At 36.5% G+C, this 27,593-nt stretch overlaps 1 protein-coding gene across 1 annotated transcript in view; it reads left to right on the plus strand.

The window, feature by feature from the left end:
* The first annotated feature begins 592 nt into the window (after positions 1-592).
* Positions 593-27,593, plus strand: part of LOC112053872 (guanylate cyclase 32E) — an 80,284-nt gene continuing 53,283 nt past the window's right edge. The window contains exons 1-3 of the mRNA XM_052881783.1: positions 593-808; positions 18,164-18,299; positions 23,711-23,826. Coding sequence (XP_052737743.1) covers positions 782-808; positions 18,164-18,299; positions 23,711-23,826 — 279 coding nt within the window. The 5' untranslated portion in view covers positions 593-781. The remainder of the gene's footprint in view (positions 809-18,163; positions 18,300-23,710; positions 23,827-27,593) is intronic.

Below are 27,593 nucleotides of genomic sequence, written 5' to 3' on the forward strand. Positions count from 1 at the left end.
AGAAAGAATTTTTAATTTTGTATAATTTCTACGTATATCTATACTAATATTATAAATGGGCAGGCTTTAAGCTTCGTTTTATTAAGAGCGGACGCAGGGAAGAAAGAAAGAAAACATAGTAATGTTTTATCTCCGTATTCCTACGTGGATGGGAACCACGCTTAACTTTCTTTTGTACATTTTGCAACTATTTGTGGTATTATATTTTATGTTGGTTGCTGGTTGGTTTATAAAATAAAAAAATATTTAGCCATTGCTGACTGTAGTCCTTACTTCCATTCTAAGTAGGTAAGTTTCCCTGGCTATAGAATCCGTTACAGTCACGCTGTGGTTCTGTAGAACTGACAAAACATTCAGTCACCAAGCGCCTACGGTGTATTCCTACGTGGATAAAAACAACGCTTAACTTTCTTTTGTACATTTTGCAACTATTTGTGGTATTATATTTTATGTTGGTTGCTGGTTAATTTATAAAATAAAAAAATTTTTGGCCATTGCTGACTGTAGTCCTTACTTCCATTCTAAGTAGGTAAGTTTCCCTGGCTATAGAATCCGTTACAGTCACGCTGTGGTTCTGTAGAACTGACAAAACATTCAGTCACCAGGCGCCAACGGTTTACGAACGTTGTGTCCGATAATTCGCGCCGCGTTTGCGGAAAACTTGCACGATGGCGCGAAAATAATTTGAAATTGCAAAATAACAAAATTTATTAACTGTGACATTAATATGAAAAGTATTCGTTAGTTTAATTCAGTGGAACAGTGTACGAAGGATATAAAAATGGTGAAAAATTCTACGTGGGCTTTAGTAAGTGGTTTAAAGTTAAATATTATAAAATACCTATGTCGTATCGATTCTTACAATTGTAAGGTTTTTTGTATAATTATCATATCATTAAATATTATAATAAATATTTAGTTAAAAAATATATTTATTTTCTAAATAATTTTTCTTAACTTCAACCACCAGAGTTTTCCGACGTCAGTATTATTTCGCAGAAGATAATGTCTTGTCTTGTCAGGGGCGTAGCTACCGCTATATCAGCCGTATCAAAAATACGGCCCCTCGGACTATATGGGCCCCTTGCGTGTGAAAGCAAAAATTTGTAAAAATTTAGTTAATATACAATCTCATTTTTTCCCTGGTATCCAACCTTTGGGCGTACGCTTAGTACGCCAAAAAGTTGGAAGTCACTGTCATATTTACTTTAAGCAAGCATTTTTGTTTTTATTGTGTGAATTCTTTACCCTTCATTTGGGCCCCCAAATAATTTTGATACAGGGCCCCCACGCTACGCCACTGGTTAAACGCTTCCAAGAAAGATATCTCTTGAAATCGCTACTGATATAATGTCTGATAGTGCTAAATAGGAGAAACAGGAGTACCTACTTATATCTCAGCAAATCGCACTTAAAATCCCGCAGTTTTTCAGTCGCGAAAACACCAATGTGCAGAAGTGCGTTGTCCTGGCGAAAGGTAATTTTTCGCAGCCGTTCTTCTGATATCCTCACTCATTTATTTCACTCACCTTAACTCGTATGTCTTATGTCGTATGTCTCCCGGTGTGGTTGAGATTTTCGGCCTTCCTTTATGTGGGTGATTTTTGAGTAATGGACGACCACGTTTAAATATAGCTGCTGCTATTTAGCGGTTAAAAAGGAAGAAGCAAAGTCCGTAAGCTTACATCGGATAAATTTCCGTTAGGGTAAATTAGCCCCAATCGAATATTTGATTACTGTACCATATTCATCCATTTTCACAAACACGCACTTTTCACTCTGTCTTCGTAAGCTCGTATGTATTCTATCTTCTCGCAGCATCCTGAGAAGTAGGTACCTACATAATATTAAGCACTCCATAGACTTGTGCCCCTATTTCTCCCTCTGATTTTTATTATAAGAAAAATATTATTTTTTTCACCAAGGTTATTTATCTATCTTTTTTGACAATCGATATCGTGCCGGCTAAAAAAGTTACAAACTTTCCATACCTCTTTTTTTACCATCAGTTAGGTTATCTGCTTGGTTCGTCAATTATTACTATGAAAAGTGTTTTTTTTATTCTTTACAAGTTAGCCCTTGACTACACCTGAAGGTAAATGATGATGCAATCTAAGATGGAAGCGGGCTAATTTATTAGGAGGAGGATGAAAATCCACACCCATTTCGGTTTTTACACAAAATCGTACCGGAACGCTAAATCGTTTAGCGGTAGGCACGTCTTTGCTATTAGGGTGGTAACAGGCCACAGCCGAAGCCTCCTACTAGCCAAATGGTAATGAACAAAATATTATATTATGGTGACCATACTTCTCAAACTTTATGTAAGTACCTAAACACCTACTTTGGTGAAAGAGTGTTTTCCTTTGAAATCAGGCTAGTCTGTCTAAAGTCTAAGTCTCTCTGTCCCCTTTAAGTCCAGACTGGTGCGTCCGAGTCCAAAAAATCGAGTTTTTATCGAATCTACCTTTTGCGGTAGAAATTTGATTTTCGAAAAACGGGGTGAAATTTGGGATAGCGGGAAGTAAAAAATATTTTCGCATTTATAGTAGGTAAGGGTCATTAATTATGAGTAACATTACTTTCTTAGTAATGGAATTTCTATCTAATAATGTATTTGGTAGTAATATTTCTTATTTACCGGAAAACAATTCAGGACAAGTCGTAAACTACCGGACAAATCATAAACGCCTTAATATTAACGTGTTTATGATCCATACCGATGTTCTATTATCTACCTAATAGCAAACCCACTTAATAGCTTGTACTATTATGTCGTCATCAACCCATATTCGGCTCACTGCTGAGCTCGAGTCTCCTCTCAGAATGAGAGGGGTTAGGCCAATAGTCCACTACGCTGGCCCAATACGGATTGGCAGACTTTACACACGCAGAGAATTAAGATAATTCTCTGGTATGCAGGTTTCCTCACGATGTTTTCCTTCACCGATTGAGACACGTGATATTTAATTTCTTAAAATGCACACAACTGAAAAGTTGGAGGTTCATACCCCGGACCGGATTCGAACCCACAACCTCCGGAATCTGAGGCAGAGGTCATATCCACGGGGCTATCACGGCTTCGTACTATCATGTATTGTGTGCTAATAGGTACCTATATATACGAGTACGTGCTCGTATTATCCTAAATCTCCGACGTGTATGTCTGTCTGTGTTCACAATGAACTCAAAAACTACCACGATATACTAATGATTTTCACCATTAAACGAGTATGTATAATAGAGTGATTCATGACAAAAATTATGTATGAATTTGTCACGGATTTGTGTAGTGCCAGAATAAGGTATGCTTGGGAGCTTTCATCAAAACGCTGACCGATCTCTTTGAGATAAATAGCGAGCTTAAGCTTGATAATGGTATGGCATCCGCGACGGCATATATCTATCTATCTAATTCTATCACCGGTTTGGAAGGTTAAATTTTCACAACAAAAAGTCATAACATTAACATAAACAAGTTGACGTAATATCAAATGTTCTATTCAAGCATGGTGCTATAATAATGCAAGCCCAATGTGCATAAGAGTTCGTTCGTTATCAACTCATATTCGGCTCACTGCTGAGCTCAAGTCTCCTCTCAGAATGAGAGTGGTTAGGCTAATAGTGTACCACGCTGGCCCAATGCGAATTGGCAGACTTCACACGAAGAGAATTTAGAAAATTCTCTGGTACGCAGGTTTCCTCACGATGTTTATCCTTCACCGTTTGAGACACGTGATATTTAATTTCTTAAAAATTGATGCATAAGAGTTGCATTATAGCAATTAATCGTAACTTCTGACATCACCCAATTTTCGAACGAGTAAGCAAAACAACCGAAGCCGTGATAGCCCTGTGGATATGACCTCTGCCTCCGATTCCGGAGGGTGTGAGTTCGAAGCCGGTCCGGGGCATGCACCTCCAACTTTTCAGTTATGAGCATTTAAAAAAATTAAATATCACGTGTCTCAAACGGTGAAGGAAGACATCGTGAGGAAACCTGCATACTGGTGGACTATTGACCTAACCCCTCATTCTGAGAGGATACTCGAGCTCAGCAGTGAGCCAAATATGGGTTGATAACGAAGCAAAACAACCAGGTGAATTTAACACCGAGATCTCAACGACGATATTTCGAAACACAAAGCCAACAAGTAAGCAGCAAGTCGATAATATACCTAAACAACATTGCATTAATATGTATCAGGCGAGCACATGGTGAGAAGGTTGCGCGGGCGCCGGGATCACACAGTTTTATTGATGCGGGCTCAAACCTTCCCCACCGTACGGGCCAGTACGCCGTGCATACAAATGTCTCTCAAGTCAAATTATTTTCACTCATGAAACGTAGCCAACGTTTGCGAATTTAAATAACCCACAGTCAAAAGTAGGTAACAACTCAATTGATAATGTATAACTGTACTAGCGGACGCCCGCAACTTCGTGCGCGTAAAACCTTTTCTTACTCCGTGGATTATTCCGGAAAAACATAGCCTATGTTTTGCTCTAAGATTTACTTTGTCTCTATACCAAATTTCATTTCAATAGGTTCAGTAGCTTAGTCGTGAAAAGGTGATAGACGTGAAGTAAGTCTGTCACTTTCTTTCGCTTTTGACACGTATTTTTATACGTATACGTATTTTTATACATATAGGTAATTTGAAAATAGTACCTAAGTGGTTAAATGTCGTATGCGTGAGTAGTAGTATTTTACGACGGACGGACGAACCGGACGAACTCTGCTACAAAAAGATCTGCTAATTAGATATACTACTAGAATCAAAACGCCTCAGCCCACATTAACCTGCAATGAAGCATTAATTTGTTCTGAGCTTTTTAATGTAATAATTATCATTATAATTATTACATTAAAAAGCTCAGCTTGGGCTTAACAATAAAAACAACATCTAATGATTAATGTGTATTTGTGCTATATTTAGATCGCGTACTATAGGTTCTGAGATATTATTAGCAGGCAAGCCTAATAATAACTCACAGCCGAAGGCCTCTTGGCTCATCGAGTAGAAGGAAGTACCTTATTGTTAGATATTATTTAACGGGAAATATTTCCTCAACGTAAACCTAATACCTATATACCTAATACCTAATAATAATAAAAAAGAAATCTATAAATAAGATTTTAAAATGTAATTTTGTAAAATGTTATTCTTTGCTTTCTTATCGTATAGATTTTAAGCAAATACCGAGAAAATAAACCTTGGACAAAGTTCTGGTAGCTCCGCGATTTTATTTAACCACCCACTCTGATTTGAAAATTCTTTCAAAAAGTTTCTGTCCGTTAACTAACTGACCCAGATCCAACTTTCTTTTTTTAAACTTTAAAGAATCTCTGACTTTTTTTGGACCTTGCAATTCGTTACCGGTTCATTCCCCTAAATAAGTAATATTTTTCACTTATTAACACGAATTATTATTAATGTCTATAATTTAACTGTATTTTAATTAGGAAATCATTATAGCAAAGATACTTGGAGGAAATCGGATCGGTTTTCATCTTTACCTACGAGTACATAGAAAATAAATTGTAAAATATGATAATTTTAAAGTAATGATGTTTTTATAAGAAATACTGAGATTTTGTAACTCTTTTCAATAGAAATACCGGTGACTACCACAGAATTACATATTGACTCTACCGTCCTTACCACCGGTTCGGAAGGAAAATACAATGAACTTTTCAAAAAAGCTTGTAAACTAAGCTTAAACGAATTTGAATTTAGAATTTGTTAAATTTTGTAGTGTGATTAGACGAGATTTATATCCGAGATTTAGTAAGAGAGTTAATTTAATTTTTGGTGTGGATTTCTAATTCTATACATGTTAGCTTGGGCACAAAGCCCCAATGCAGCGTTTCGTTATACTTCGTCGCAATTTTCACATAGAACATTTTGCATTGAATGCGACGGTATCTATTGGCTTTCTGGCAGATAAGGGCTCATTCGCGAATGACGAGTAAGCACGCGAATACGCTGAGTAGATATAATGTACAGTTTTCCGTTGACGTAGCGACGCGGCAACTATGTCAATGCCGCAGTGGTACCACGGTCCTATCTATTGCATTAACTCTTATCGACCTCTTGGATTATTGGAAACAAACAAGTCTCACTTACATACGTCCTTTAACGATGTTTTAATAAGTAGCCGATTAAAGGAAAACAAAGGACCCAGCCTTTTTGGTCCAGTGGTTGGCCTTGTGGTTTTGGATCGGGAGGTCCTTGGTTCGAATCCTGAGGCGGATTTTTCAGTTGAAATTCTCAGCCCGAAGTAAGGAAGTTGGTGATGACACCACCGTTGTTCCAGACATTATTATCATTAACATATTTTGATAATGGTCATTAATTGATTTAACATTATCACCCATAGCCCGCCAACCCGCATAGAAGTTGCGTGGTGGGTCTAAGCTAACTTGGGCCCTCTCCCATTATAGGGAGGGAAGCATGGCTGGCTAAAAAATATTATGAAAGGATCTTTTTTTGAGCATTCTGGAATCTGGAAAATGCAAAAAGGTTTCTCTAAGCAAGGTAAAATTATGAAAAAACATTTTAGGATTTGATAAAGAAGATTAACGTAACCTTGTCGACTGGCTATGTGAAATTTGCTTTTATTGTTCTACGCCATTGACTTTGTTTTATTATCCTTGACGGAATTCATCATTACTAGTTATGCATCTTAGAAGGTAGGTACTCGTAGTTAAGGTACTTGGGGGTTATGGGATATGGGATTATTTATAAAGCAATTTTCTTCGTAGTCTTGGTTGTTTTTTTTATTGTATCTTGGCCGCGAGTTCATTAGATACAAATCTGTCATAGGATTTGTTATGACAAGCAACGGCGGAATAATAGCCCGAAATAGCCAGATCTTAGTTATTTTATATTTTACAAAACATGAAACTTAGTCAGCCCTAAGCCTAAGTATGGTAGCCAATTATGGAGTTTGGATAATGATGGCTTTGTTAAACGAGGCATTTTATACCTCAAATTCGAAGCCGAAAATAGTAGAAAGCGATTTTTTTTATATTTCATCGAATCGAAACGAAATTACGCTAAATCTCGCATCATCGTACTTATCATTAGTACTCATAAGAGGGCTCCGAGCTACTACTACAGTGGGCGATGGAACGAGCTAAGCTCGGGTTATCTCTTCTTGATCGAATCAGATATGAGGAGATCCGCCGAAGAACCAAAGTCGAAGTCAAAGAAAATAGTATAAAGCGATTTTTTTTTTATATTTCATGCATTTCTTTGGTGAAAACTATCCATTCGCTGGACACCCTTGAAGTGGCAATAAATAAATGACAAAATCTCCCATCACAGTCTTGCGATCTATCTCATATTTATCACGACTCTCCTCTCAGAATGAGAGGGGTCTAATAGTCCACCATGCTAGCCCAATGCGGATTAGCAGACTTCACATACGTAGAGAATTAAGAAAATTCCTTGGTATGTAGGTTTCCTCACGATGTTTTTTCCGTGACAATTTGAGATACGTGATATTTAATTTCTTAAAAGGCACATAACTGAAAAGTTGGAGATGCATGCTCCAGACCGGATTAGAACCTACGCCCACCGAATCGAAGACAGAGGTCTCATCCATTGAGCTATCACGCTCTGTCTACCTATCGTTAAAGTTGCCCACCAGTAGACTAGAGCTTAATTAGTAATTAATGAAACATATGGATTAACTGACGCATCATCGTATTTGACAATGTTACTAAGTTGCAAGTAGGTACTCCAATACCAATGAACCTACTTAACGTCGTGTTATCACAACGACTGTTTAATAGATCGTAAAGTCAATAAATAAAGTACTCGTACAAAGAAATAAAAGCAATTATTTCACACTAGCGGAAGCCCGCGACTTCGTCCGAGTGGATTTCAGCTTTTCACAAAAGCAGGAACCACGGATGTTATAAAACATCCTCTTCAATCACTCCGTTTCAAAATCCGTTGCATAGTTTTAAAGATTTAAGCATACATAGGGACAGAGGAAGCGACTTTGTTTTACACTTTGTAGTGATGTAAATACTTATGTAGTTAGGTACTTGTATGAGTGCATACTCTACTCAAGGTTTTTGTGAGCATTTTAGAGACTGCAAGCGAAGCAAGCTGTTATGGTGGAGATCTTTTGATGCTAATCTAACTGCATCTAAACGTTACGTTGTGACCGTGAATCATAAGTGTGCACTAATGGTTGACGTACACGGTACTTGAATGCCTATAATACCTATCATTAGAGCTCATAAAAGGGCTCAGAGTCACACATCGGGCGATGAAGCGAGCTATGCTCGGAGTGGCTTTGTGTGATCTAATTAAAATAAGATCTGAAAATAACCAAAGTCACGAGTACATAGATCAACGAGTCGCGAAGCTGATGTGGTAATAGGCGGGGTGCATAGTTCGAAGAGCCGATGGATATTGGAGTCCCAAGGTGCTGGAATGGCGACTCTGCACTAGAAAGCCTGGTAGACTGTGACGACATCAAGCGAGTCGCAGCGATTTGATGGATACAATGGCTGCTCAGGATCGTGATTTTTGGTTGTCCCTACAAAAACTTATGTCCTGCAGTGGACGTCCATCGGCTGATGTGATCATGATGATAAGAGCTCGGACGTGTACTTCATAGATGAAGAAATGTACTGCCTAGCCTGTAGACTCATAACAAGCCCGTATTAGAATTTCCCAGTTAGTTCCATTTGTACGTCTAGTACCTACTTATCTAAGTTAAAAACTTTGTGCACGTCTCTTTGAGAGCTAAGTCAAAACCGTCACTCTATTAATTAGCACTAATGGAGCTGTTTGTGCTATAATTCGTCCTGGGACGGGCAAGCAGCATGGCTGTATTCCAGAAGGATAGGGTTGTCAGGCACTAACATTCGACCAACGACATATCTCGTGAAGAGAAATAGACAAATTTTAACCAATAGCAACGCAACCGGAATTACCGCAAAATCTTTTATTGCGTTGGAACGAAAGAGGTTGGGATAACTGTGCAGCCATTGGTCGACATTTGTCTATATCTCTTCATGACGCATGCTAGGCCTCCAGGGTAAAACGTGTTCCTAGCATGTTCAGCTGATCTGTCATAAGCAATAGTAAGTCATACGGACTTTTGAAAATCAAAGGGGACAATGCAGTGGGCTTATGATTATAGTGATATTATTGAAGTAGAATATGTATTCGTACAATACTTTTTATTATAAAATTTAAATTCGTACAATTAATTTTATATTAAAATTCAGAAAACCTACCGGTGTGCTATCGACAGATCAGTTTTAAGGTGGGACAAAGCCCAATGCCGTCTTTTTCTTAAAATTTTCATTTTGTTTTTGATGTGACAACAACGTCTTATAATTCGATGAAGCCAGATGCAAACTCGAAAAAAGATGACGTCATGCGCCGTTCCCCGCTCTAGGGTTGCCATCTTTTTTTACAAGAAATAAAGTATATCTCGATCTTTCTTTTGAAAAATTCAACCATTCCATCAGTATTTTCTGACGTTGTCTCGTTCGACTATCGTCAGTAAACCGACTTTACAGACAACCGAATTTTTTTAGCATGGGTACGTTCATGTCACAACGTAAGTATCTTATTGTTAGTGCCAAATATTGCGAAAAATAATATAATTAATTAATTGTGTGTTAATCATTTAGGATAAACATCTTTCCGGACTAAGGCTATCCCAGTTGTGTGTGTGTGTACCACATGAGTAAATATCAATTACAGCGCACAAACACTTCAACGTGCTTCAACTGTGTGATGTGGCAGCTCAATGCTAAGTAGATCCGGTCCCGTGGTATCTCTCTATAAACATTTTACTACGTTTCGACAAAACCTATTCAGTTTAAACTGAAATCTATTCCTAATATAATATTTTCTTTTTGAACCAACATTTACAGTTACAACAAGATACAACAGAACTATATAGCCTCAATAGCTCAACGGTAAGAGCGGTCGGACTCATCACCGATGGGTGGTGGTTCGATCCTCGCCCCGTTGGTCTATTGTCGTCTAGCACAGGTCTTTCCCGACTAGTTGGAGGGCAATGGGAATATTGGTCATATTATAAAAGATATGGCAAATATTTAAAAAAAAAATCTTTTATTATAATAGGGCTAGGTGTAATAGAACAAAAACATTTTATAAAATACAACGGACGCCCGCGACTTCGTCCGCGTGGAATTAATTTTTTCACAAATCCCTCGGGAACCATGGCTTTTTTCGGGATGTAAGTTTGTAGCGGCGTTAAAGAGTAACAAACATCCATACAAACTTTCGCGTGTATAATATTAGTAGGAAGTAGGATCAATAATAAAACATTAATAACGTAAATCCTATTTATGAAACACGTTGATTTAACCCGGTCATCCTCGTAGTTACATAAATATCTCCCACTGGGGCTATTTTTATCGTGTAGTAGCTACGAGTATCTACTACAAAATGTCCTCCGTCCACCTTCGTCTAACAAACTGACACTGCTCAAAATAGTGTACTTTCATTAGTTACTTTCAAGTCTTTCAAGATATGTGACTAATGGTTATACCTATTTTTATACACTAATCCAAACAACCATGTACTAGCGGAGGCCCGCGACTTCGTCTGCTAATAATTAATTAGTGTAAGTTTTTAAGCCCCATTTATTTATAATTACATTTTACATTTAAACGATAGTCAATAACCGCAAAGATAACAAAATACATTTCAGCCCGTTTCAATAACACAAAAACATAATATATCTATAAGTACATGACAATGGAACCGCTTCAAATGAAAAGAAAAGATAAGAAAGAAAAGAAAGGTAAGAAACGAAAAAAACACAAGAAAAGAAATTTGCAGATAAGCCTGGCTGTCCAGCGTGGAAATGCAGCCAGTATTCTTGCCGCCATTCCACGTGGGCATGATTTGTAGAGTTATTAGAATAAGTTAGCTTAAGTTCCCTATTGTATTCTTTTTCAATAAAAAAAAATCCAGCATTGATCTCGTATCGCTAATGCAAGTACATAATACATATAACATCGCCGAATGTAACACACCTACATACTCTGTAGTCTTGAACCTGTCTCACGCAAACAAGTTTGCCATGCCCGCCTTTACATTTACTTGTCAACTTATTGCGTAAAAGATCTGAAGATTTAATTGGATGTGACGTGCTCCATAACCTGTTGAACCGACATTGAATTAAACCGCAGAAAAACAGTCCTTCCACGTAAAATTTTTATGATTTATCATAAGTCATGATTTATGTTGCGTACCTACTTAGGTAAGTACGCAACATAAATCATGACTCATGATTTATGTTGTATTTCTTTCAATACAATATCATCATCAACGACCTATATCGGCTCACTGTTGAGCACGAGTCTCCTCTCAAAATGTAAGGGGTTAGGCTAATCCACCACGCTAGCCCAATGCGGAATCTACGCCCTCTTAATCGAAGGCAGAGGTCATATCTCGGATATGGACTATGTTAATAGATAACATTATGTAGATATGTAGATACATATATTTTTTGTACGAAAGTGGGGTTAGATTCTTTGTATAAGTACCAGTATTATGAAAATGTCGTTTTAATCCTCAGACCAATTATAGAAGGACCTGTATCGCACTCATAGTCACAAACAAAATTGTCTGTCATTTTCTGAGGAAATCGAGCTTAGATTTGGTATATGTCTTATACTAAACTAGAAGTTTTTGGCCGTTTTTTACACCATTCAACTACACAAAAAGGTATTTTTACCGAGCTCTTTAACCGACGAACACGATTATATCTATTTAACATCGATTCTATAGAGACAGCTTTTATAATCGCATTAGATCGTTGATCATATACTATGACAGAAAAGTAATACCTAGCGAGGCAGGTCCTATACAATAGTTGGTCTGAGTTTTAATCTGATGCCAATATCAGGAACCAATTGGTTAGGTATGGAATTGGTGCAGTTGCAGGCATTGTTACAAAATATCAACAAGATGAAAATCTCCGACAATCAAGATTATGATAAATAATAAGAATAAAAACTTTTAGGTATAGTACAAACCTATAAGTTAAAAAGCAAATTCTAGAGTCAATTTAAGTCTTCAACCTTTCAAGAATAATTTCATGAAAGGAAAACAATATAACAAGATCTACAATGTAATAATTAAAACATTGCGATATTTTTTTTTTTGTTAACTTATCTGATTGATTTTCTAAAATCTTAATTCAAAAGTTTAAATTTGTATTATATACCTACTTAGATTAATAAAAAGTAGTATTATATTGTTACTTACGAATAAGTATTGTCTCTATACTGTATCAAAGTCCAAGCGTGCGCTTTAAAGCTGCGGCAATTTACACTTCGGAGAACTTTACGAGAAATTGTAAAACTGTCACACATGTCGCGAAGCAGTTGCGACCGAGAACATTTTAAATTAGATCTTACTACGCCCTGTCACACAATCCCATTTTCTCTTCCTTACTTATATGATACTAAGTGTCACCCTCAACTTTGTCCGTATACGATTATTCACTTACTTTTTTACGTAAGCATAAATCATTACCAACCCCACATTGGCCGCATTGGAGCAGTATCGTGAGTTTAAGATCTTAATGTACCATACTCGTAAGTAGTTCAGCCACTTACAAGACAAGAAGTGTTATGTAGTTCGTATACTTGCTACGAAATTATAAAAATTGTAAGTAGACGTATAGGACCTACAGGTGGCGAAGGATGGAATTTTGACGAGGGCAAGCCGTCTCAAAGTAAAGGAATTTCATAGCGTTTGATACAAACTCCGGTTTCTCATACATATATATTATCATGAATATGTGTGTATCAGTGGCGTAGCGTGCCTTGGAGGCACCCTGTATCAACATTAGTTGGGGGGGCCAAATAAAGGGTAAAGATTGAAAAGAAACAAAAATGCTCGCTTAATATAAATATGACAATCATTTAACCTACAAGTATGTAGGATGTTTATAACTTTTGGGCGCACGCTTAACCTGGAAAAAAGAGGTTACTTTTTCGGACTTTTGTCATTTCTGAAGTGAAGACTCTGCAGTTTTTCTCCGCGAAGCACCAGGTTAAAAGTGAGATTGTGGATTACATTTTACTAATTTTTGGTTTCACACGTATGGGGTATACGGCTGATACGACTGTAGCTACGCCCCTGGTGTGGATTTTTAAAAAGGTAACCCGGTGAGAATAGACCTGCATTTACTCTTGGCCGCTGGTACCTACATAACCTCACGATACGATTTTTATGGTTTCGTTGGAATCGCGATCCATGTGTTATCGATTCCTTAATGCTCCCTTTGACCATTTACCTTTCGTCATACCCGAAAAGTACGTCGTTAACTTTGTTAAGTATACTAAAATCCAATGATCAGTCGTTGACATGAAAAGTTAACACATTTTGAGATACTAGAAACTTTTACGAGAATAAACTTATTGTCCAATGTCCATAGCCTCATGTTTTAGAAGACGAATGTCTCCGATCTAGTTCTCTTATAGAGTGCCGTGATAGCTCTGTGGATATGACCTCTGCCTCCGATTCCAGAGGCTGTGGGTTCGAATCCGGTTCGGGACATGCACCTCCAACTTTTCAGTTGTGTGCATTTTAAGAAATTAAATATCACGTGTCTCAAACGGTGAAGGAAAAACATCGTGAGGAAACCTCTATACCAGAGATTTTTTTTAATTCTCTGCGTGTGTGAAGTCTGCCAATCCGCATTGGGTCAGCGTGGTGGACTATAGACATAGCTGGGCACCGTTAATCAAATAGTTAACTTCGTTAATCGTTAGTCCGCTACAAAAAAGGTTAGCTTCGTTAAACGTTAAAGCGTTACATGTCGGAAGAATTAACGCAAGTTAACGTTAATCGTTAATCCGTTAATATGACTGGTTAATATTGCATTTTTATATCATTGTGTGAGATCCCCATTGCAAAAATAAAGGTGAGCACGGGAAAAGTGCCATAATTTGTTTTTAGTTGATTTTTTCTATAATTTTAACATAAATATAGTAATTTGTTAATTTCTTTGAAAAAAATCTTTCATAATTTCTTACTTGTCTAAACCTGTTAATCACGTCGCGCGGTAAATAGTAAGCATTGGATTAACGATTAACGGACTTCTGCACATTAACGGAAGTTAACGGGTCCGTTAACATTTTTAAAAGTTAACTTAAAAGTTAATCCGTTAATCAAAATGTTAACTTCGTTAATTAACGATTAACGGATTAACGAGTTAATGCCCAGCTATGACTATAGACCTAACCCCTTAAATTCTGAGAGGAGACTCAAGCTCCTAAACCTGATATCATTGTGTAACTAAATGGATAATGTAACTTTAACGTAAAGTGTGTAAATAAATATTAATTAATAATCCTTGTCCGTTTTAGATTGCTCTTTATAAAGTCATCTTAGGACATATCCATGAAGCGATTCTTTTTGTGATGCGATCTTAAGAGCAGAACTTAAGTTTATTTTCAAAAATTTCCGAACTTCACTGACTGTATAATTTTGGAACTTTTTTATCAATGTAGAATCACTAGAAATATAATATTTTGTACAGATCTAGAAAGAATACAATAAGAAACTTAAGCTAAGTTATCCTAATAATTATACAAATCATGCCCACGTGGAATGGTGGCAAGAATACTGGCTGCATTTCCGCGCTGGACAGCCAGGCTGATCCTTTGCGCAAAAAATGAGCCATCCCTTCTGTCATCAGTCGAGGCAACTAGCCGCGGTGAAATGATTCGGTAAAATTTTTTGGCACTGCGACTCCATGGCCCAAAGGTCTCCACGGCAAATGGTACAAATATGTAACTCTCTGTCAGAGAGGCATACTTGAGCCACTTACCGGTTTCAGGTTTTTCTGCTGCGGCTCCCACTCTTGATTCTGTCTCCCTTGATATATAGATTTAAAGATATATCTCGCAACTGATTTCCAATTTGATTCTCTAAAATAAATACTTTATTGAGCCATCTCCATTGCTCGCGGAAAAGACTCTCAAATTACCACTTGCGTTATATCTGTGTTTCTTTCCATTATAATTTGAAATCTTTCAAGAGAACTTCCAAGCATGTTTTAGGTAAGCGTGCTGTAACTTTTATCTCGACTTGCCTTTATGCTCGTCGCTGGGAAATTCATTTCACATCCCGGTTGGAGGCTGCATAGCTTACGCAGTCTACGTATATGTGACTATATTGTGACATCAAGCGGGTTGCAGAGCTCCGCTGGATGCTCGCGGCTCGAAACCGTTTTGTTTGGAAGTCCATTTAAGAGGCCTATGTCCTGTATTGGACGTCCATCGGCTGTTAATGATGATGATGATAATGATTATGCCGGTAAAAATATAAAAAAATTATACTTTATACTAAGGCGATTGAGAGTCTGGATTTTTGAAACTTGCTATCTCCCAAATCCACCACGGTCCAAGCTCCATAGCTGTTGGTTACGGTACTTATCTATGGTAGAAGCGTGAGTTGACAAACTTTCAGCTTTTATCAAATGACGAAGGTCTGACTGTCGCTGGCTCTCCGTCTAATACAAATCATGCCCACGTGAAATAGTAGCAAATTATTTTAATGGTAAATGAACAATGCTAATACCATATGGTAAATTTGATTGAAGATACAACTAAAAATTTTCACGCCTCCATTGCGCTTAATATATCAGTGAACGTGCGTTTTAAAGCCGCGGCAATCTGCACTTCAGAGCACTTTACGAGGCGGCAATATTGGAAAAATGTTGGCCGCACGTGTCTACCCGTTGGCGACTGCGAACATTTTAAATTAGAACTCGCTATGGTCCGGTCAGCCGGTCCACGATGACATTTTCTCTTCCTCATGTTCAGATGATTTATTAACGTTTGCCGGGACAGATAGTGCCTAGTAGCTGACCCGACATTGTTCTGCCATGTAACTTATTAACTACCTACTATATTGTTCGTGCTCTGTAGCATGGTGCGGTTCATGATCACATTTTCTCTTCCTCATGTTCAGATGATTTATTAACGTTTGCCGGGACAGATAGTGCCTAATAGCTGACCCGACATTGTTCTGCCATGTAACTTATTAACTACCTACTATATTGTTCGTGCTCTGTAGCATGGTGCGGTCCATGATCACATTTTCTCTTCCTCGTGTTCAGATGATTTATTAACGTTTGCCGGGACAGATAGTGCCTAGTAGCTGACCCGACATTGTCCTGCCATGTAACTTATTAACTACCAACTATATTGTTCATGCTCTGTAGTTTGGTGCGGTCCATGATCACATTTTCTCTTCCTCATTTTCAGATGATTTATTAACGTTTGCCGGGACAGATAGTGCCTAGTAGCTGATCCGACATTGTTCTGCCATGTAACTTATTAACTACCTACTATATTGTTCGTGCTCTGTAGCATGGTGCGGTCCATGATACATTAATTATATTGTTAAGTATATTATTGTTATTGATTAATGTTTTTTGTATTTAAATTATTAATGTTTTTTTTTTTTCTTTTTTTTCTCTTTTATGTTATTTTTGTTATAGTTTGTAATTTTGTTTGTATTATTCTAATGTATGTATGTATAGCCTGGGAAGACGAATTGGGCAACTGTAATGTCTTTCCGGGTATTAATTAAATAAATAAATAAATAAAATAAATAAATAAAATAAATAAATAAAATAAATGAATAAATAAATGATCACATTTTCTCTTCCTCATGTTCAGATGATTTATTAACGTTTGTCGGGACAGATAGTGTCACCAGCCAGACCTGGACCAATTAAGAAAACCTCAATCGGCCCAGCCGGGGATCGAACCCAGGACCTGCGTAAATCCACAGATTAATCAAAATACCGGTCAAATTGAGAACCTCCTATTCTTTCCAGAGTATTCTTTCCACGGAAAACCAATGACGTGATGCTCAAGGACTTTCGTTCTATCTTTCTTATCTTTCGTTCTATTATATTAGTAGTAATAACTAATGCATGTCTGTTAATACTCCCTTCATCACTTCTGGTTATTTCTAATTTCGCATGACATTTGCAATCTATTATAACATCGTATGGGCGGCGGCGGATATCTAAGCAATTATTCGATTAAGCAATTATTTGGGCTTCCCGTTACCAAGCTGATTGGATGGCTATTTACTAACCCGCTCAGTTCCTATTGTACTTGTAGTTGTGATCATAAATAAACAATAATTTATGGTAAGAAGAAGTAAAACATGTCTATGTCACGCCAATATTTGTGCACTCATGTTAAATATAAACCGTATTTTTTTCATTAAGGCTGTCACAAATGTTCAACGACCTAGAACTATTCATATGGACAAGAAAATTAATGCAGGCTACTCTATTTTATAGAAGTGCATAGAGAAGTGATAGCCTCTGCCTTCGATTCGGAGGGTGTAGATTCGAATCCGGTCCGGGGCATACACCTCCAACTTTTGAATTATCAAACGGTGAAGAAAAAACATCGAGAGGAGACCTGCATAGGTACCTGAGAATTGTGAAGTCCGTCAATCCGCATTTGGCCAGCGTGGTGGACTAACGCCTAACCTCTCTCATTCTGAGAGGAGACTCGTGCTCAACAAGTGAGCCAAATATGGGTTGTTAATAATGACTATTTTATAATACTTATTCACAAAGGTGGTACTAGCCTCGGCCGATGCTTAGCTCCAAACCAGATCTTAGCCAATTTAGAAAATTATAAAATCCTAAACTGAGATGAGAATCTAACCCAGGACCTCTCTGGTGTGAACTGTCAACATTAAACAACTGCGCCAGGAAGGTCGTCAAAGACTAAACTGATCTGAAGATGTTTACTGACGTAGGAGACAAAAACCTGACTAAGACTCTCAAAGAAATAAACGAGTAAAAAAGTTTTTTTGAAAATTTTAATTTACGACTTTGTTTACATTTTTACATACTTATACTAAATGACAGCTAACTGATAGTAATAGTCTTTGCGCTAAGCCGCGGAAAGACGAATAGACGACCAAACCAACGGACATATATAAGGGTTTCTTGTGGACTATGGAACCCTAAAAAGCTCAATGTATCAGAATCCGACCTATGACGCAGGTCCTCGTCATTTGATGTCACATAATATGCTAACGACTGGACCGAGGAGGCAATCTTTATTTATTCCAACTTGTTTTGTTCGCAGTGGCACTGGTGTTGGTGTATATTGATAGCTGCACTAAACACTTCCCGCGGGGAAAAGTTCATTCTGGGATACATCACGGGCTCACAGCGAAGACCTGGAGACTTAAACTACCAAAAACCAGGAATAGTAATCTCAGGTAAGAAATTTCAATGATAAATTACACGTTGTAAGCTGTATACCAGCTATTATGTTTTGAGATTATGGTTCCGTATTTTCCTTTTGAGGTACAAAAGGAAAATACGGAACCATTATAATTTCAGTTTGTTTTCCGTCTGTCTGTCTGTCAAAACTTTATTATCTTGTTTAAATTTTTATACTCAGGCAGGCATTAATTTGTGATAAAGAAAAATGCATATTTCGATACTCTCAAGCGAGTCAAACAAAACTAGAGCACCTATTGGACCTAGCACTATGAAATTCCACAAGTAAATCGTTATAGAACAACAAGAAAGAATCCTACGGAACCCTCGGTAGGCGAGTCTGATTTGCACATGTCCTGTCTTACAGCAGCTATCTCTAGCTCTCTCGTTCGTCCCACCGAAACGAAAGAGAGCAATATTTGCAGTTAGCGCTATAGATTTGTCTTCACGAGATAATTCCGTGGGTAGCATTTCAGGCCTTGAGGCGTAGGTGTTGTCCCGAGTGCCTGACCTGAAATTATACCGGCTGCTCTTCAGATTCTATCACACCTATCTATCCTGTCACACCTATCTATCCTATCACACCTAATAAATCTACGACAAAATTTGAAATGGGTTTATTTTTCTTTGCCAGTTACAGTTATTTCGTATTTAAGGCTAATGGTGTAAGTTTATTCAGACAGATTAACGTAACTCCACCGAATAATGTCATTTGTGTAAGAACTTGAAGTCGACTAAGCACCTACTTAGTTCTGTGGTAATATGAAAATAACTTTTCAAATAAAGGATAAACAGCTGTTGTTACCTGTTTTATCGCATTGACGAAATTCTGTTAATTCTTACATTTACATAGATGATTTAAGTACAATTTTATTACGAATAGCCCAAGGTTTTTTATTCCACGACAAGACAAGACAAGTGCTATCTCACCTGTCTGTCAGTCTGACGATACAATTTTTTACCAACTTCAAAAACAGGAGGAACTATGTTTTTCTTTTAATGTTTGTTACCTCAAAACTTCGTCATATTTTACTAACCAATTATGAAAATCCTTTATTTTTATTGAAAGAGATACTTCCAGATTGGTCCCAATAATTTTTTACGAAAATCGGTTCAGTAATTTGGTGTTAAAATCAAAATAATTGAAATAGGTGAACATAATTGCCCAAATTGTGACGTTTACGGTCACTATGCTTCCTATGTCCTTTCTAATGATCGCTTTAAAGGCGTTGCCAACAATAAACTTTTAGAGCCTATTGGCATAGCACCGCCTTCAAACCGATCAATAGAAAGGACATAGGTACAATGTTATTTTTTGCTTTTTAGAGTGATGCACATTTAAAAAAAATAAATAAAAATAAAAAATATTTATTAATCACACAGTAACAAATTTGTGATACAATAATAGAGTATATACCTGGCTCCCAAACTAGCTGTAACTGTATCTTGGGATTTGAAGTGGGTTATTTAAAAAAAAAAAGATTTTTTATAGGGGTACGATTTTTGGGTGATATTTCCTACGGTTCACGATGACAGGCATATGGTAGCGAAGGCATCATACATCTAATAGGTAGGGACTCATACTTGAAACACAGTATACAATAGCTTGAAACGCATCGGGCATGCATATCTTCGGCACAGTAGGTATACATAATTATCTTTAATATTCTTGCGTGATCTGTTAAAGGCGATAATTTACCACATAACATCAGGTGGTCATATTCGTGTAAGTGATAGGTACCTAAAGGTAGATTTCAGAACTAATTTGCGTAGGTAGGTCTTGTGTTTATTCGACAGAGGAAGCTGTCGAGGTGATTCCGTAGAAATATTCATCAACCTTTCAGTGAAAATGTTCTAACGCAGTATTTTTAGCGTTTACACGGATTTTTATGTATTATACTGACACCTTTATATTTATTTAGATTTTTATTGAATATACTTTTTTATTTTCTGCAGTTTTTTAGATTGTAAGCGCCATGTCGCTAAAATGCAAAAACACTTACCTACCTACCTACTTTACGGAAAAATTTTAAAATCAAATATTGTACTACCAAGTATGTAGTGAGTATAATTAAAAAAGTAGAAGGAATTCTCATAGAAGGATTCATAATTTGAATCATTTTGATAAATTCTATCTTACTAATATTATAAAAAGTTTGTATGAATGTTTGTTATTCTTTAACGCCGCAACTACTAAATTTGGCTGAAATTTACAACGAAGATAGCGTTGGTTGGTAGGGATATAGGAAGTTAATCCAGGATATTATACCTACCCTGTTTTAACATATAGGCTACTTGTCATACTGGAAAAATCCATGGTTCCCGAGGGATTTGTGAAAAACTGAATTCCACACGGACGAAGTCGCAGGCGTCCGCTTTTAGCAATCATGCAGTTATATTTTGTAAATTTTTGATACAGGTATGCTTTAGTACGAAATATATTATTGGACACTGAAATGAAAAATATAAATATATTGCCAACGTCGGATAATAAGAGAAGTTTAATCTCAATGAAGATACAATCTATGAATGATTGCACTGCATACAAAAATAAAACATTTATTTTACAGTTTATTACCCACATTACTAGTTTAACGGTGCGTGAAGTGATAAATTACACTAATTTGTTTTACGAGACAAACTATTAAATACATAACATCGCTGCCCATGAAAAACGGATGAAATATGTATTAATTTTTGCGTCAAAGTTCTGCATTTTCAATCATTAAAACTAGTGATGAGTTTAGTAGTACCTACATTTTTTTTTAATTTTCTATAAGTTAGCCCTTGACTACAATCCCATCTGATGGTAAGTGACGATGCAATCTAAGATAGAAGCGAGCTAACTTGTTAGGAGTAGGATGAAATCCACACTTCTTTCGGTTTCTAAACGACATCGTACCTGAACGCTAAATCGCTTGGCGGTACGTCTTTGTTGGTGGTAGCTAGCCACGGCCGAAGCCTCCCACCAGCCAAAACATAAAACATATGTGATACATAGATGTATCATATATGTTACCAGGCAGTGGTTTCACGTCGTGAAAGAGTAAAAGTTCAGTTTTTAGTTGTTTAGAAAATCTAATTTAATAAAAGAGTCACGTGGACGTCAACCATGGTTCACGTATAATTTCTGTGCCTATACAATACAATTTGAATCAAATTGTGATTTGATGGAACTATGAAAGGATTGTAAAAAATCTTTTTAGTTTCCTATAACAGATTGGTCTAATGCTTAGGTTCTTCTTTTTCTGGTACATCGTGTATAAGTAAAAGTTAATGTCGAGTTTTCATACAACCTAATCAGCATCAATTGGTCCTGCCAACCATGTTCAAATACCAATAATGTCTATAATAAAATTGGGATCAAATCGTGGTTTGCAATCTACAACTGAGTATGACGCTACAAATAGAATGTACACTCGATTTATGTTAAGTATTCAGGTTATAATAACACGCAGACCATGGTTAGGTTTATATCGGAATAATATTAAGCAGACTCTCGAGTATCGTTTTAAAACACGCGAATCATAATAAAAACATTATTGAGTGAGATATAAAACATGCTCTGAAGAATTTTGTTTCGATAACACATACCATTAAAATGAAAATTTTGTATCTCCTTAAGTGCTTGTCAATCATATCCTACTTTTGATGTACATTCAGTAAACAGTTTTATCTAAAAATATAGAAGCTATATTTTGTAATCGTAGAATGAGGCCTCATAAAATAAATTCGAATCATTCAACTGGCGTAGGATAGCGTTATGTTCAGAGTTTTTTTCTCTTTCATATGGATTCGCAGTTAGTGCATTTAGCCAGTCCACAAGTAATATTTTTTTTATCAAAAAATTTGCCCTATCAGGCCGAAAGTGGCCAAGTGTAGACCATCATCCATCGATGTCAATCAGTCGGTCCTAGTTGTCATATTGTCATGCTTTTGTAAGGCGAAGGCAACCTTACCAAAACTATTGATACACTCCAAAAAATTTAATTAATCTCTTAAAACACTCTTACTGAAACTGAAGATACGAGTACCTACATGTTAACCCTACGATTTTCACGCCAAACCTAAACGTTCAGAGATAATCTGCATCATTGAATCACAAATAATATGTGATTCATCCGAATCAAATAAGGTGATTCATCCGAAGAAGAGCGAAAGTTAGCAACATAGTTAAACGAGTTGCAATTAGCAAAGCAGAGTAGCACATATATATATATATATATATATATATATATATAGTTCGAAGAAACGTAATAAAAACGTTAGAATCCCAATGTGATGAAATCTATACTAATATTATAAAGCTAAAGAGTTTGTTTGTTTGATTGAACGCGCTAATGTCTGGAACTTCTGGTCCTATTTGAAAAATTCTTTCAGATAGCCCATTTATCGAGGAAGGCTATATATTATCCCCATATTCCTACGGGAACGGGAACCACGCGGGCAAAACCGCGCGGCGTCAGCTAGTAGTAACATATGCCGAGAAACGCTGACCGCAGTTGTATCGGACTGCTTGCAGGGTGTCAATGGATGCAGGTTGCTCGGGACGGTGGTAATTGGAAATCCCTAGTCCTACTATCAAACATTGAACGCCTGATGATGAATAGAGATACTCATAAATGTCAAACTATAACTATATCAAAAGTCGCTGCTAAATAAATATAATAAAGATAATAATATGCTTATAAAACAAGAATGCTCAAAAAAGAATTCTTCCTTACTACGAACCTCGATAAATCAAAATCTGGCAGTAAGTAGATGCCGCGATACGATAAACATTCTGCGAGAAAGTATCTAAGTATTTTTAGGACTCGCCCACTTCGTTATTGGTAAAGCAAAATCAATATTTCAATTCGCAATACTTTTTAATATTTTTTTTTATGAATTATCTTTAATGGGTTTGATTCCTTATAAACAAACTATAGTCGTACACACAGTCTTTATGACTGGACTAAGTGAATAATTCCATAATAATGTCATAAATGAAAGTAAATCTGTCTGTTTGTTACCTGTTCATGGCTCAATCACTGAATCGATTTGGATGAAATTTAGTATAGAGATAAATTGGCCCTTGGAGCTGAACATACTCGTATAGGTTACTTTTTACCCCGTAAAAATACAACGGCGACCCCGTACTAGAAAACGCACTGTAAGTCTACCCCCTACCAGGTGGACTGACGACATCAAGCGAGTCGCAGCGATTCGCTGGATGCAGGCGGCTCAGGATCGTCCCTACAAAAGTCCTGCAGTGGACGTCCATCGTCTGATATGATGATGATGATGAAAAATATGGTTTATACGGTATTTGTAATAAAAAGGAGTTTAGAATCGCGGACGCTCGATAGTTTGCGTATAAACACTATGTTCTATGTACCTACTATTAAAATGTTTTTTTTTTCAACAGGCGCAATTTCAATGGCAGTAGAAGAAGTGAACGAAAAGCTCCTCGGTCCCATGGGGCATTCATTAGAATTCGTCGTCGCTGAAACTTATGGCCAAGAAGAAGTGTCTATTCGTCAGGTACAATATAGTTTAATTACCTACTTCTTTTCAAAATAGTACGATTGAGTCAGATAACGGTTTATCCATTATTATCCACATAGGGCCAGCGTGGTGGACTATTAGCCTAACCCCTCTCATTCTGAGAGGAGACTCGAGCTCAACGGTGAGCCGAATATGAGTTGTTGAAGAAGATGAGGATGATGATATATTGTACTCTTATACAACATACATTCATTAATGTCAATTTATACATATTATTAGCTATACCTCAGGCCTCCGTGGCGCAGTGGTATGCGCAGTGGTTCGATCCCCGGCTGGGCCGATTGAGGTTTTCTTAATTGGTCCAGGTGTGGCTGGTGGTAGGCTTCGGCCGTGGCTAGTTACCACCCTACCGGCAAAGACGTACCGCCAAGCGATAAAGCGTTTCGGTACGATGTCGTGTAGAAACCAAAAGGGGTGTGGATTTTCATTCAAGTTCTAACAAGTTAGCCTGCTTCCATCTTGGATTACATAATCATTTACTATCAGGTGAAATTGTAGTCAAGGACTAAAAAATAAATATGTTTAATAATTATTTTGACAGAATTATATTTTGCGAGTTTTGTGAGAACCTATAAGTAACTAATTAGCTGAGCATTAGGAGTCTCACTCTGTAACTTTTATAGGTAATATATTCTATCACTGTATCATCATTATATCAGCTGTTTGGCTTTCCTAATTAACTCCTTTATTTATCCCAATAAATTCTTAATTACTAAAGTTGGTCTCGAGGATGGTCTCGAGAATGTTTTAAATTAAAGTCCAAAGTTGAAAATATCGAACTTATTTTCAGTTACGTAGAAGACTTTTGGGAAATCGTATTTATTTTCTAAAAGAGTAATGTTCCTACGTTTAAAAAACTTTGAAGGCTTCCTCTCGAACTAATTAAAATTAATTGGCAAAAACGATTTAAAAATTGTTAGCTAGTTTAATATTAGGTAGGTACATTGTTTTATTTTTATGTTCAGAATTTGTATTGTTTCTGTATTTCCTTTAATTATTATCTATTATTTAATATATCCTTGTCAACCCATATTCGGCTCACTGCTGAGCTCTAGTCTCCTGTCACAATGAGAGGGGTTAGACCAATAGTCCACAACGCTGGCTCAATGCGGATTGGCAGACTTCACTTATACAGAGAATTAAGAAAATTCTCTTGTATGCAGGTTTCCCGATATGTTCTAATATAGAACACAAAATTGATAATTGAAAAATCACAAAACAAAGAATATTGTAATTTATAAATTCACGAAGTTTCCCGTAGAAGTTAGTCAAAAATTTCTAGTAGGTATAGTCACAGAAAACATGTATAGCCATCGCGCAGTCATTTAAAAAGAGTTATTTTCCCTTAAGGGGGATAAATCATTAAATAGAAATACTATCATTAACATATTCAATTCAATATGAATAATTATATCAGATAGGTATTTGGCAGTTAGTACACCATTTGTCTTTTAATCATACAAGAAAATTGACGATGAAAATTCGCGATTATAACTTTAAAGACAACGTTTTATTATGGTCTATAACTCTAAACTGAACAGCAATTTTATTGAGGCATTAAATTACTATTAAGTTGTAGACTTAATAATTTATAGATATTGGATATTATGTTATTTCAGAGATAAATAAATTAATAATGAGTTTTAGTTAAGTATGATTTATCGTCTATCAGAAATAACTTTACTATTATAAAAATCTGAAAACATTGTTTTTTTTTTTTCTAAAAGTACCTACTTACAAGTAAGTACATAGAATATACATACTACTTACCTGTAACATATACATACATATATAGGAACTATGAATATTTCCATCTAACTACCGTCCGAACTCTGATTTAAGCAGCTTAAAAGTTATGAGGAGTTAATGTTTTATAATAGCCTTCGATCCTGTAAATCCGTAACCCTAATTGATAGAATAATTATTAATGTTTAATAATAATTATTTTGTCTTTTCGTCCGAAATTTCTCAGTGCCTGAAGACAAAAGTCTTCGAACAGTGTGTGTTGCCAGTGATAATCTCTGGTTCCAAGACTTGGTCGCTAACTAAGGGCTTCATAAGAAGGCTCAGAATCACACAGCGTTCGATGGAACGAGCTATGCTAGGAGTATTTCTGCGTGATCGAATCAGAAATGAAGAAATTCGCAGAAGAACCAAAATCACCGAATAGCTCAATGTGTCGCGAAGCTAAAGTGACAATGGGCAGGGCACATAGTTCGAAGAGCTGATGGTCGTTGGTGTCCCAAGGTGCTGAAATGGCGGCCCCGCACCAGGAAGCGCAATGTTGGTCGCAGGGATTCGCTGGATGCAGGCGGCTCAGTATCGTAATGTTTGGAAGTCCCTACAAAAGGCCTATGTCCTGCAGTGGACGTCCATCGGCTGATATGATGATGATGATGATGATGATTCGTATTGATGACGAAGGTTGAATATACATAAAAAACAAAGATTGTCGGGATGTTTGTAAAAAATAATTCTATATTTTTAAATATAGAATTATTTTTTACAAACATCCCGACAATTTACCAATTTACCAATCAAAAATCTTGTAACGTAGGTACTTACATGAATCATATCATACATTTTTAGCTTATTTACATTCAATATGACTTTTTTTCATTTTAAGAAGTATATATAAAGCATACACGCACAAATAACAAAGATATTTGTAGTTTTGTTTAAACGGCCATATAAATATATAACGGACTCACGTATCGACATCGTCATTCTTTTGTGGTACGAGGTTATGAATGGAGCGTTTTTAGTGATCCGTGGCAGCGCAGCGCCGCAAATAACCCTTTAAATCTCTGTAGCACCGAAAGTAATATATCAACTCAGATACCCTGTTACTTTTACAAAATTGATTTACTATTAGCATACAATTTAAAAACAGCTGTCATCATCCCTATTGTTGAAACGTGAGAACATACAGGAGTTTTAAAAAAATATAAATGCGTCAAGAATTGCATGTTTTCATTTCATTAAGCGAAGACATTTTTACACATTAAGTACTAATAAATTATACATTTTACGGAATTTTAAACAGTTAAAATATCAACAACTAAACACCCAAAATATATTAAATCTCAGCGTTAACGTGTCGTTATCCAATAAACCTGCTTGCACATTTCCACGTCATTCAATTTAATATACCTACCTAATATTCATAGGACATATATTATACGTATTGTGCATACTTTTAAGACTTTTATTATTATAAGGACCCTATTAGCAAATCTTTATCGACCGCGAACTCAACTGAGATAGATGCGAGTAATTCATTATACAGATGATAACGCGTTGTATTAGAAGAAAAGTTTACGGCATGTTTCCTCAATCTAAATAGAATATCAGTAAATCTGTGTGCTTATTGCTATTACGAGTGGAGTATTTCATGGGTTTCATTGTGAGGATACCGAGTCCATCGTGTGGCAGAGAGAAAATCTCCGAGTCTTTGGATTTATGCCTCGAACGTAGGTCTGTAGGATCAATAGGTTCCTTTATAATACTCCTTTATAATAATACTAGAGCAAATTTGGATACCCGCTTCTAATATAGAACTTGCTGCAATTCTAGTGAGGCCACTGTCTTTAAGCAGGTGTCATGCATCTCGCACCTACTTCTAAGACCCCTATAATAACGCCCAAACCAAAAATCTAACTCTAAACCTCCCAATTATAAGCATATGGATACACAATTTGACCAACGGGTCACCAGTAAAATACAAAATCGATTTAAAAAAT

Source organism: Bicyclus anynana, chromosome 5, assembly GCF_947172395.1.
Source record: "Bicyclus anynana chromosome 5, ilBicAnyn1.1, whole genome shotgun sequence".
In the NCBI taxonomy this organism is placed as follows: Eukaryota; Metazoa; Arthropoda; class Insecta; order Lepidoptera; family Nymphalidae; genus Bicyclus; species Bicyclus anynana.